The sequence below is a fragment of the Sorex araneus genome, chromosome 4, assembly GCF_027595985.1.
Source record: "Sorex araneus isolate mSorAra2 chromosome 4, mSorAra2.pri, whole genome shotgun sequence".
Lineage (NCBI taxonomy): Eukaryota > Metazoa > Chordata > Mammalia > Eulipotyphla > Soricidae > Sorex > Sorex araneus.
Window position 1 is genome coordinate 40807793 of NC_073305.1, and position 13580 is coordinate 40821372.

Here is a 13580-nt window from a genome sequence, read left to right on the forward strand (position 1 = left end):
CATTCGTCCTAGCCCTGAGATTTCAGAAGCCTCTCTTCACTTGTCCTTCCCAACGATGCCACATTGGAGGCTCTTTCAGGGGAATGAGACCCAGCTTGTTACTGGTTTTGGCATATAAATACACCATGGGGACCTTGTGAGGCTCTTCCATGTGGGCAGGAAACTCCTGGTAGTTTGCCAGGTTCTCCCAGAGGGAAAAGTAGGCTGTAAGACATCCTACTTCTATAAGAAGTAGGATATAAGATATTAAGAATATATATGTTTATGTATAATGCTTACAAAGAAAGCATTTGAGGCTGGGAATGTGGCTAAAGTTGGTAAGAGCATGTGCCTTTCATGTGCAAAGTCCTGGGTTTGATCCCCAGTGTGACATGACCCCTAACCTCCACCTGGAACATGCAAGAAGTGGCCCTTGATACAGTTACACCTGGCGGTGCTCGGGCTGTACTTGTAGGTCACTCCTGGTGGTACTCAGGGAATCATATGGAGTGTCTGGGAATGAACCCAGGTTGGCCACGTACAAGGCAATATCTGCTGTACTATTGCTTCTATCCACAGATTTTTTTGTTTTGTTTTCTGAGCATAAACAGCTGTGCTCAGAGCTTACTCCTGGCACTCAGGAGTCTTTCCTGGTAGAGCTCAGGGGATCATATGGGGTGGCAGGGCAAGCAATATGCAAGGCAAGCACCATATGCATATGTGAACCATGTGTAAGGCAAGCACCTTACCCACTGTCCTATCTCTCGGTCCCAGCTTTGAAGTATGTTGTCCACTGCTTTTCTGCTTCTGGCACAGTTGCTACAAATAGTTTGGAATTTCCTTAACTGTTCCTGCCAATAAGAACCAATTTGTCCTCCCAATGTCATCTTCCAAGCTCACTGTCACCTCCTCCAGGTCGTATAGCTCATGGACACCCTGGGCCATCAATCTCTGGCTCCTTTACGGTTTGTCCTTGATTGACACCCTTCAGTCCTATGACCTTCTTCGATTATCTTTGCTTCTCACATTCTCCTCCCACAGAAAGTTCTGAATAAATAGCTTCCCTTGCACTTCCTGCAGCTTTGAATGTGTTAGTAACAATGTTCCTTTCAATGTGAGGTTACATTATTGGCACCAGTTGAAGCTTTTTCTACAAACTAACTTCAGAGTAACTAAGACTGAAAAGCTCATACTTTCGAGCAGTGTTTCAACCTTTTGCTCATCATAGCCCCTTCCTAACCTTGTTTGCATCCTGTGGCCCCCTGTGCGGAGGGAGTTGATGCTCCACAATCCCCTGCTGCGCCCCACTTCCCCCCATTTTTACATGAATTTCACCTTCTTGGAAAACGGCCCGTTGGTTGAGAAATACTACTTTAGAGAGATTGACTCTTGATCCAATCTAAAAAATGTCTCCATCCATTTTGATTTTAAATCTAAAATGATTGTTCTTGGCCTTCCTTTTTTCTTTCTTTCTCATCTTTTGTTTTAGGTAATGTGATTACAATCGTGTTAATATTTATGTACAGAGTTATAGCACCTCGTCACCACCAAAGTGACCAATACCCTCCACCAATGTCTTTACTCAAATGGTTGTTCTTAATTTGCTTAAATCACCTTCTGCAATCAAGCCTGTTTGATGGTGAAGATAAAGCAACTTGTCTGGTGACCGCTGAGAAGACCATGACGCTTTCTTCTGTTAAGTGTTTTCAGTCACTTTGAATTTAAGTACTTTGACTCCACAACAGGTATGATACTATCAAGACTAACATCCCCTCTTAACTCATCAGTGCCCCAAACATAGGGCCCATGCCACCAGGACCAGCTGACCCCTTCAGTGTTCTCAACAATATAACCAACTTACCCTTTCTCCTACATCAATTCTCAATTGCTCCAAGTCCTTTGTCCTTCACAGAACAATGGAGACCACTGTCATCTCTAATTCCAGACATTCTTCAAGTACTCTCCAGGCTGACAGGATTTCAGCACTGCGCTTCTCCAGATTCATTTAAATTACCTGCTGCTCTTTTACTCTGTTGCTCAGTCAAAACATCATTCAGAGGTATCATTCTGGCACCTAAATTTCCAGTACTTTTAATTAAATAATTTAGGTTTTGGGGCCACACCTGGTCTGCACTCAGGGCTTACTCCTGGCTCTGTGCTCAAGGATCACTCCAACCAGGATTTGGGGGACCATATGGGGTTCTGGGAATCAAACCTGGGTTGGCTCTTTATGCAAGGCAAACGCTCTCCCTGCTGTACTATCTCTCCAGCCCCTTTTAAATTCTGTCCATTTCAACTGGGAGCTGCTCTCCCTCTCTCTCTCTCTCTCTCTCTCTCTCTCTCTCTCTCTCTCTCTCTCTCTCTCTCTCCCTCTCTTTCTTTACTCTCTCCTCTCTCTCCACTTTCTCCTCTCTCCTCTCTTTCCTCTCTCTCTCTCTCTCTCTCTCTCTCTCTCTCTCTCTCTCTCTCTCTCTCTCTCTCTCTCTTGCGCACATGCACACGCTTTGTTGCAATAGGGACCAATTCAGGACAATCTCCCCATCTCCTCCTCCCCTCCCAGAGCCTGGAATGTTCTGCCCAACTGCTCATTTCTCTCACAGCTCAGGAGCTAGAGTTGAGACACTGAGCAGTATGTGTGCATGCTGACAGTCTCATTGTTCTTTTCCAAAAAAGAATTTCCCCGACACTTATGCATACTTTTCTAATCATGTGAAATTTGCAGTCAGGTTTTTTTCTTTTTTGAAAAAATTTCCTTCTCCTTCCCCAAAACTTTTGGAATTTTATTGGTATCACCGTATATACACTGATATAGAGAAGATTTACATCTGTTTTGGAAGGATGGGGTCTTGGCCAACAGTGCTCAGTGCTTACTCTGGCTCTGTGCTCGGGGATTGCTCCTGGTGGTGTTTGGGGGAACCATCCCTGGTGCTGGGGATTTGAACTGGAATCAGCTGTATGCAAGGCAAATGCCTGTAGTACCTTGTGCATTTGCATTTTTTTGGTTTGTTTTTCTTTGGGAACTACACCTGGCAGTGCTCCGGGGTAACTCCTGGCTCTGCACTCAGGAATTACTCCTGGTGGTGCTCGGGGGACCACATGGGATGCTGGATCTCAAACCCGAGTTGGCTGTGTGAAAGCAAATGCCCTATCCCTTGTACTACTTCTCTGGACCCCAGAGCATTTATATCTTTAAACGAAGTCATTCTAGGAAAGATCCCGTTTCTCCATTTATTCACATTTATCAGATGTTTCATATTCATATTCCTTGATGTGTCCCACAGCTCAGTTATTGCCAGGTATTTCATCTTGCGGCCGATGAAAGTGGGAGTCTTCTTCTCCATGCTCTGGCACAGAGCACTTGGTCTGTGTAAGAATATTACTTCTGTGTTGGTTGGTTACGGCGACCTGCTGTCTTTGCATAGTTTCTAATAGTTGCTGGGTGTTGCCAGGATAATGTCTGCCGTGCTCTGCGTGTGCTTCTGACCAGTCTCCCTCTCTCACTCACCAGTGCCCCCAGAATGACAGTAAAGTAAGGGGATATTGCTACTTGGCTTGCACACTGGGACAGTTTTGAGTCCTGCCATCAAACTCAGGCCAGCAATTTCTGTATGTTGAAGATCACCGTATCACTGTCATCCTGTTATTCATCGATTTGCTCGAGCAGGCGCCAGTAACGTCTCAATTTGTCCCAGCCCTGAGACTTTAGCAGCCTCTCCTTACATGTCCTTCCAAACGGTGCCATATTGAAGGCTCTTTCAGGGTCAGGGGAATGAGATCCGTTATTGTTACTGTATTTGGCATATTGAATACACCACAAAGAGCTTGCCAGTCTCTGCTGTGTGGGCGGGGATACTCTCGGTAACTTGCTGGGTTACCGAGAGTAGGCTGGGTGGGCTGGGCTCTCTGAGAGGGATAGAGAATGTATATTAGAGAATACAAGCAAGTACGTTAAAACCAAACACATGTGTGCTGCTTCAGGTATATCAGTGGGCTAGACTATAAGAGGTTGCACTTCTGGGAGCTTTATTTTACAGTCTCTGCATCTTTTATAGTTTCTGGATGGGATTACATGGTGCCTGGGCAGTTTGTGGGTGTGGCTGCCAAGCTACTGGAAAATGGGGGATCTGGGTGGAGGAGGCCCAGTCCTGATCCAAGCAGGCTTGGAGATCTCAGCCCTGGGTCCCGCATATCTGGGTTCCTGTGCCAGTTCCTTTATGTGAGGCTCATCCGAGTGTGTGGAGAGTGCCCCTGAGCATGGCTGTGGCTGGGTTCTGGATGTTTTTGGTTGCCAGGGCTCTGCTTGGGGGCGGGGAGGGAATCTCAACCCACCCCACTGCTGAGGGGCCCCAGTGAGGAGAGTTGAAGATCAGCAGAAAAAAAACTAACTCATCACCATTCCTGCTTTAAGAGGTTTCCATCAGGAATGAAATTTTCTACAAAGCCTTTTGTGTCTGTGAAGATATTCTCCCCCACTACGGTTCATGAGGAAACTTTGACCAAAAGGGTCTGAAGGGTGACATCCCAGTCTTGTCTGTTGGCAGCTCCACGGCTGTGGTGGTTTTCTTTTCAGGGACCTTGTTTTTGTGGGCGTGTTTATAGCGTGGACTGCTCTGCAGATGTCTGTTCAGATGTCTGTTCTGTGCATTCTCCTCTGATGCAAGAGACTTTGCAGAATCTTTATTTTTGAGGGGGTGCTCTCCTGGCAACTTTCAGCCAATTATACCAGTGGTTCAGTGCATGAGTGCAAGGATGTGGTGCTGCTTTGTCCCTGATGTGTCGGAGATCACTCAGGTCTCCCTGGTAGTGCTTGGGGGTTTCCAGGACCACACCAACCTCATTCAGGGGCTACAGGGCTGTACCCCACAATGCTTGGGGATCCGTACGTGGCGCCAGGCATCTCACCATGGTCAGATGCACTCAAAGCAAGTGCCTTACCCTGTGTACCAACTCTCAGGCCCCACCCTAGGGAACCTTTGAGGGTCCCACCCCGTTTCCAGGAGGCCTCTGCCTAGCTCATGTAGAGCTACAGGCCAGAGAAAGGAGAGTGATGGCCGGATAGCCATTTTCTTCCACACACAGGCCAAGCTTTTGGGGTGTGGGCAGAACCCCTCTGGCTGGGAGATGAAGGTTCCGGCAGCTCCAGCAAGACTGAGACACAGTGAGCCCAGGATTGAGCGCACCTCATCAGAGCCAGCCAGGCATCTTCCTCCCGCCAGTAGCCCGGCCCCTTCTCCAAGCCCAAGCCCCTTTGTGCAGATTTCAACATGCAGCAGCGTTCAGTTCCGGAGGGAGCACCAAAGAACACAGATCCTCCAACTCTGCTGCCCCAGCTGCTCCCCCACTCGCCCGTCTGATCATTTCACCGGAAGGGCCCGGCTGGGCAGCACTTCCAGCTGGATTACTCTGCCTCGCCATCTGGCTGTTCTTTCTGAAGAGAAAGGCAGCTTCAGCAGCAGGGGGTGGGCAGCCAGACAAGACCAAGCTCCAGGTTCATCCCGTGACGCTCCATGATTTGACTCTGCCCTCCTTTTAGGGGGAAAAAAACGAGAAGTTGCCAAGACAAAAAAAAAAAAGAAGATGAAGAAGAAGAAGAAGAAGAAGAAGAAGAAGAGAAAAGAAAAGGAAAATCTGCTCTGGTTTGGATTTTCTGACTCAGCTGGCAGAGTTGTGTGATGCCAGTGTGGCTGGAAGGTTTGGGGTATTTTACGTGTGCAGGTGTGAGGCACTTCCTGAGGGCCAGGTCCTTCTGTGCCCGCCTCACATGGCACACTCATGTGACCTCCCTCCAGCTGGGACGGACAGGCTGCCGTTATCCCTACGAGGAAACCAAGTCCCAGAAGTGGGGTTCTGGGCCCGCATCACCACCAGGAAGTGGCCTCAGATCTCAGACCAGAGTCAGGCCCTTACCCCAGTGGGCAAACTCTGAGGCAGCATGTGTGAGTGGCATCAGAGGTCATGAGTGACAGGGGTGGGGCTCCCTCGGCTGACACTGCCAGTGTGTGTTCACACAGAGTGAGTGAGATGGAAGCAGGCTGACAGCAGGAAGGAGGGAACAGGGACTTGCTGTGAGGACAGACCTGAAGGGCATCTCGACGGGCCCAGGAGGCCAGGACCAGAGGGCTGCAGCCGGTTCTATCAGCTAGGCAAAAGCTGGACCTTTTTTACCTGCTGTGAGCCAGATATGGTGGCCTTAGGGATTGTTTAACACTGTCCCATTTCTAGATGTCTTGCACTGTAGCACTGTTGTCCTGTTGTTCATCGATTTGCTCAAGCAGGCACCAGTAACGTCTCCATTGTGAGACTTGTTACTGTCTTTGGAATGTCGAAAATGCCACGGGTAGCTTGCCAGGCTCTGCCGTGCGGGCGGGATACTCTTGGTAGCTTGCCGGGCTCTCCCAGAGGGGCGGAGGAATCGAACCTGGGTCGACCGAGTGCAAGGCAAATACCCTACCCGCTGTGCTATCGCTCCATTTCTGTGAGGTTGGCTAGAATTATAGGCATTTTTTTTTCCTGGTTTGTATTGAAGGGAACTAATTTTGTATTTCTTAGGGACTTATGGAGAGTTTTTTTTTCTCCAAGGCAAACAGAAATGGAGTAAGACCTTTGACCTGTGGGTGAGTGCCGGCGGCTGGGTGGACTGATGGGGACCTGGCCTGGCTATGGTGGGTGATGCAACCAGAGTGCCAGATTGAGCCCCACCGCCCTGCGTGTGTCGAGAGGGGTGGGCTGCAGGGGGGCCAGTGCCTGGTGCTGACTAAAGCCAGAGCGGTTTGTGCTTCAGGTTGGTTGAGCGGAGAGGAGAAAGCCCTGCAGCACCAACTGTACCGTGGCTTCTGAGTCTCCTGGTCCCTCTCTTTCTTCTCAGCAAGGCTGCGACCAGACTCTCCCACCCTGTGGAGTGAGGCTGGGGTGGTCATCTGCCCCCTACAGACTCACCCTTTCTGTTCTTCAGGGAAGTGGGGCAGGAGAAGATGGAACCAAGCTTCCTGCCTAGATTCTAATGCCAGCTGGGCCTTGGACATGGGGTGCAGGAAATGGGGTGGGGGCAGGATTGACCCCAGCGTAAGTATGGGGACAGCAGCGTCCCCTTTGCAGGGCAGAGATGGTGGCTTTCATCCGAGTGCCGTTCCCCTGACACTCACCAACCCTCCAACGTGGACACTGTGCTCGGTCACTCTGTTCTGACACTGGCTCCCAGAGCCGAGCCAGCAAGACCTTCCCTGCCACCTCTCCTGCTAGCCCTCCTCCCGCACCACCCTCCACCTCCGTCCCACACTTTCGTGTCCTTCTGTGCCTGTGGGAAGGAAACCCCTGCAGGAAGGAAGCAATGAGTGGAAGGTGACACAGGAGTAAGTGCCCCGAGATGGGTGGCCGGCCTTGGTTTCACCTGTTACAGCATAGACAAGTTACCCACTCTGGAACTATCTGGGGGTTTATTCAAGGCCTTTTACCACCGAGGAAGAATGGGGTCCCCAAGGCAGCCTTTGTATTTATTTATTATTTATTTATTTTGGGGTCACACCTGGTGGTTTACTCCTGGCTCATGCACTCAGGAATTTCTCCTGGTGGTGCACGGGGGACCATATGGATGCTGGAAATTGAACCTGGGTCTGCTGTGTGCAAGGCAAATGCCCTACCTGCTGTGCTATCGCTCCAGCCCCACCAAGGCAGCCTTTGATGCCCAAAGAAAGCTGGGGTCCTTCATGGATCTCCCCTGTTGAGGAGCTCCTCCCTCCCCCAGACCTGAGAACTCAGGAGCAGACAAAGTCACGGGCATTGGGTGGAAATCACGCTTATAACTCAGGGGTACAGGGTGAGCACCCCCAGACAGCCTCTCTCTGGGGCCTGGTGGAGGTGGGTGGGCTTTCAGCTTCCCTCAGAGGACGGTGTCCCACAGGTGCACGACCGTCTGGATCGCTACTGCTGTGGCTTCGAGCCCAAGCCCGAGGACCCGTGTGTGGCGGAGAGGCTGCATGAGAAGTGCCGGAACCCGGGCGAGCTGCGGCTGGTCCACATACTGGTATGTCCCTCAGCCCCTCCTGCAGTGGGGTGCTGGTTACTCAGTCTCATGCTTGTCAGCTGCAGCATGCACAGGGGGGCGGGTCTCCAAGGAGCCCACCAGATGCGGGTGTATGCTGGAGCCAGGGACCATTGCCCGGAGGGACTCTGGAGAACCCCTCAGACTCCTGGAAGCCGAGTGTGAGAACTGGGTGTCTAAATAAAGAAACCGGGGCCGGAGTGGGACAGAGAGTTTCCTGGGTCATTAGACCGGGTGAGGACCGCCAAGGGGCTTTCAGAGCACAGGACCTGAAGCTTTGGGCCCTGCAGTGCACAGGCTGTAGCTGACCAGAGAAATGTAGGGGGCCTCCTGAGAAAACCAGAATAAGTAACCATCCAAAGGACCATGTGGCAAATCAGCCACATTCTTGCACAAGAATGAAAGGCCGTGCATGGAGGGAAGGCCTGCCTTCTCCCTGTGGGGGCCAGTGTCCCCGCCTTGCTCTGGCCCCCCACTTTTGGAGAGTCATGGTCAGCACATGTTGTGTTTTAAGCCACATCAAGCTGGAGGCCGGGAATGACCTCCTGGACCATTAGTTGGGGGGAAGCCCCCATCCCCACCCCCAGAACCACCTTTCCCTCTCCCTGGTAGAAGGCAAACACCTGGGGCAGGGAAGAACTTTCTAGCATTTCCTTGGGACAGGCAGCCAGGAAGCAGGTCCTGGAGGGCTACAGTTTTCAGCACGAACTCATGGGGCTCCCAGAAGTGGATGATTCTGAGGCAGGGCCAGAGACAGGGGAGGCTGGTGGCTTGGAGGCATGTGTCCATGAGCCTCCAGGGGCTTACCTGGAGAGGGTAATGGAGCAGCAGTCGTGGAGTGCAGGGAGATGTGGAGAACTGGGCATGTGCTGGAATGACGGACAGGGAGCCCGAGAAGCTGCTCTCTGCTGAGGGATCATGGCACTTGAAGGGGTGGTAGAAATTTTTTTTTTGCTGAGGTCAGTTCTGAAGAAGTTGGGGAGTCGTTGACCCTAGTCCTAGGGGGACAGTGCATGGCAGCTACTTCTTGAGGAGAAAGGGTGCTGTGTGCTCTGGGGGGGGGTGCCCAGGGTGCAAGGTGAGTGTGCGCAGTGTGAGACAACCCCCTCCCTCCACACCCTGCCCCTGGCCACATGGGAGATGACCCTGCACCTCAGCACAGTGAGAGCTGAACCGGCCGCCACTGCTTAGCTGTGTGATCTTGTGCACTTGAGTCTAGACCTCTGTGTTTCTGTAAAATGGGTTAATACCAATGAGGTCTCAACCTCCGGAGGTGCAGGAGGGCTCCCTGTGATGGTGCCTGAGAGGCCACAGAGAGTCAGCTCACTGCGCAGCACTTGGGGACCATGAGGGCAGCAGCCAGGTTGGCTGAACCCTGACGCCCATGGGCGCTGCCTCTGCCATACCCTCACCCACCCATCTCTGTTGGGTTCCTTCCCCAGGTGCGAAGCAACAATCCCTCTCACCTGGTCTACATCGATAATGCCGGGAACCTGGAGCTCACCGAGAACAAGCTGAACTTCCGGCTGCTGGAGGGCATAAAAGGGTGAGGGGCTGGCCTGAGGGGCGGGGGCCCTGAGATGGGAAGGTCCTGCTGCAGATTGGGGCCTTAGACAGTAGCTGCCCCAAGTCCACCAGACAGATGCTGCTATGGCTCACATAGGGTGGGGTGGCCTGGGAAAGCTGAGAGAGGATCCTCCTCGCTGGCCCTCAATTCTGGGCTGGCCTGCCACTCGCTCCCACTACCCAGAGGGCCTTTTGGCCCCCAGAGCACCTGCTGCCCTCTGGGTGCAGCCAGGCCAGTTGTTTCCTTGCCCTGTGAGTGGAGCTGGTCTGGGATCCTGCCGTGGTTTCCGCCCCTCCGCCCCCAACCTCCCTGCAGGCAGCTCAGCCTTCCCGGGTCTCATTTCTAGCATTTGCCAAACAGAGCTGCAAACTTCAACCAGCCTGGAGCACTTGTCCCAGAAGTGTTTTCAGTGAGTCCCGGTCAGCAGGCCCGGCGGTGTGAGCTCCGGCTTTCTGTTCTCGAGAGCCCACCTGCATGGCTCCTGTTCCTCTTCCTGTAACAGAGTCCGCTGACCTTCCCCGCAGGTTTCCTGAGTCGGCCGTGAGGGTTCTGGAATCAGGCTGTCTACAGAATCTGCTGCTCCACTCGCTGCAGATGGACCCCGTGTTCTGGGAGAGTCAAGGTGGGGCCCCAGGGCTGAAGCCGGTTCTGCAGACACTGGAGCAACGGGGACGGGTCCTGCTGGGACATATCCAGAGACACAACCTCACACTCTTCAGGGATGAGGACTCGGGAGCCCACCTGTGGGCTGAGGCAGGGCCCTCAGTTCCCAGGTGGGGTCCCTCATGGCAGGCATCAGTGGATGAGTCCCTATCCCCATAATCACATTTTCCTGGGTCCCTCCATCTCGAAGTTAAATGCAAGAAGCCAGAAACCCAGACTCCATGGGATGTCACAGGATCCGTCGTGCCTGAGGGTGAATGTGGTTGTGGTGTTGGGGTTTCAGTCACATGATACTCCTTTCTGCCTTCTTAGCTCTAGCTGCTGACTCTCTGGAACCAATTAAAACATTCAAGAATGTTTTATGAGCTGCTCGGCTGCAGATACTGTGAAACTGTGCACTCCACATGCATACACAGAGCTGGACAACTGTGTGTGTTGGTGTGTGCATTTGTGCATGTGTGTGTTCATGTGTGCATGTGTGTTTGTGTGTGCACTTGTTCATGTGTGTTCGTGTGTGCATGTGTGTTTATGTGTGCATTTGTGCATGTTGTTTGTGTGTGTGTGCGTGTGCATGTGTGTGTGCATGTGCATATATGTGCCCATGAATGAAAAGAGCCTACTGAAGTATCTTCCCAGAGCTGTTCATTGTGTTCCCAGAGGGTTCTTGGTAGCAGATCTAGAACTGAAATATCAATGAGCCTGTCCTTAAAAGCTTTAACTATTCAATCCTGTTGTATTTTGACTTAAGAATGATAAAAGGTAACATGTGTTCACTAAAATAAAATCATAAATAATAGAAACAGAAAAACTGAGAGCCCCAGAAATTCCCTAGAGATGTGTATGCGTATATTTTATTTATGCACTGTCATGCAAATAAAAAAGATAATAAAAGCAGGGTCATCTGTTTACCAACTCCCCATTTTTATAAAATCTGGTATCAGTGTGAGGCATTATGCATTATGCCCAGGATGCATTATTGTCTTCACAGCCCCTTTTTTGATACCAAGGACTTGCGGGCACTGTCACAGTCTTGCTTCTCTTCGTTCTCCTGTCTATCAGCCCTGTCCCACCTCTCCACTGGTGTGGGCTGTGTGTTCCATGCCGACCACCTCCAGACATCAGCCAAAGTCTTGACCAGGACTGCATGGAATTCCAAGACAGGAAGACACCATTTTTCTTATTTAGCTGTTCCTATTCTGATACCCATTTAGGTGGCTTCAATTTTCATTAATTATAAACAATACTGCTGTGGACATCTTTGCATAGGTGCAAGTATCTCTGTAGATTCCCATAAATAGATTTTTGGGTCAGAGGTATGAGCTTTCTTTACCTTGAGGGGCAACCCCCCTCCCCCAAATTGATGGTATTAATTACCATTCTGATTAAGAGTAGGGGCACCAACTGTTTACCAATTGTTTCACATTCCTATTGAGGGTGGGGTAACAAAAAAGTTTACTCTCTCAAGCTTTTTGTTTTTATTGAACAATCTTTACTTTAAAAAAATCCATATTTTTGCTTTTTGGGTCACACCCTGCAATACTTAGGGGCTACTCTTGCCTCTGTGCTCAGGAATTACTCCTGGCCATGCTCAGGAGACCATATGGGATGCTGGGAATTAAAACTGGGTTAGTCTTGTGCAAGGCAAATGCCCTAGCAGCTATACTATCACTCCGGCCCCGAACTGTCTTTATTGATCTGATCTATTTGGGTGTTTGAGGGGACAGGTTGGGCCACATGATGGTGGAGCCACTCCTGATGCAAGGCAAGTGCTTTCACCCTTGCACTAACTCTGCAACCCTGGGAAAATTATTCTAAAAATGGTAATTCCTTAATCTTTCCATTTGCATGTTAGTCATTTGAATTTTATTTAAGTTGTCTTCTCCTTTTGAGATGTTTGTTCTTTCCTTGTTAATTTGTTAGCAATCTTTAAGTCTAATTAGTGTAATCAATCTTTCTGTTAGATATGTTGCAAATATTTTCTTCCAGTCTTGTCATTTGTCTCTTGACTTTGTTTATGGAGTCTTTTGCCAAGTGGCAAATTTTAATTTCTGTGCCGTATTATCTGTTTATCTTTCCCTGTAAATTTTCTGAGTTTCACGCCTTCTTAGAAAGGCTGTCACTATTTCAAGATTATTGAAATAATCTCTTCTTTTTCCCTAGCACATATAGAGTATTTATTTTAAACATAAGGCTTTAACAATCCACATAAAATTTATGTTGAGAACTGTGTGAAGTAGGGATCATAACTAAATTTAACCCTACCAAGATTAAATGTGCTAACATTTAATGAGTGAATTCAACAATTCACTCATTCTCTACTGATCTCACAATATATTGTTCCCAGATGTTCAAGAGTTCCATTTGTCAATTATGTATTACTCCACTGACTTTTTTTAGTTCCTGCATCAATATGACACTGTTTCAATTAATTTTACTATTTTGCCAAAAACATTCATCTTTTTCCTACTCTCCTTTTTTTTTTTACTTTTTTGTTGTACATTTGCTTATAATAGAATAGTGTTAATCTATGAAACATGCGACCCAGTTGCCAGTGGTCTCAAAATTCCATTAGTATTTGGTATTAGTATTCCATTAGTATTATATAAATTTAATATAATCCCCTTTTTGAAGGGGATTTATAGATTAGTCAGAATCTGACCTGTTTGTGATATTATGTACTCCGATTAAGGGACATGATTTATTAAACCACTCATTCTTTGATAACATCCATTAAAAATGTAAAATTTTCTTCAATAATAAGTTTGCTTATTTTTTTGGTTTTGGGGTCATACCCAGTAATACTCAGGACTTATTCCTGGCTCTTCACTCAGGATCATTTGTGGTGTAAGTTGGGGTACCAGGTATTGAACCCAAGTCGACTGCATGTAAAACATATGCCTTACCTTCTGTACTATCCTTATGACCCGTATATCTTAGAGTATTTAAATAGAAAATCATAGACTCAAATAATGATATTTTAAAATTTTTATCAAGTTAAAGACAGATTCTCATAGACATCTTTCACTAAGTTCAGAAAGTTTCTTTTATTCTTAGGTTTTAATAATTTTTTGTTTTTGGACTGAAGTGATAGCACAGTGGGTAGGGCATTTGCCTTTCATGTGGCTGACCCGGGTTTGATTTCTCCTTCCCTCTCAGAAGCCCGGCAAGCTACCGAGATTATCCCACCTGCACGGCAGAGCCTGGCAAGCTACCCATGGCGTATTTGATATGCCAAAACTAGTAACAAATCTCACAATAGAGATACTGGTGCCCGCTTGAGCAAATTGATGAACAACGGGGCTACAAGTGTTACCAGTGCTAATAAATTTTTTA

General features: G+C 49.0%; 1 protein-coding gene across 1 annotated transcript in view; it reads left to right on the forward strand.

Annotated features, from left to right (window-relative positions):
- Nucleotides 1-10560, forward strand: part of GASK1A (golgi associated kinase 1A) — a 47033-nt gene extending 36473 nt beyond the window's left edge. Inside the window, exons 3-5 of the mRNA XM_012934059.2 lie at nt 7877-7999; nt 9460-9563; nt 10109-10560. Of these exons, the coding sequence (XP_012789513.2) occupies nt 7877-7999; nt 9460-9563; nt 10109-10406 (525 nt within the window). The 3' untranslated portion in view covers nt 10407-10560. The remainder of the gene's footprint in view (nt 1-7876; nt 8000-9459; nt 9564-10108) is intronic.
- Nucleotides 10561-13580: the final 3020 nt, after the last annotated feature.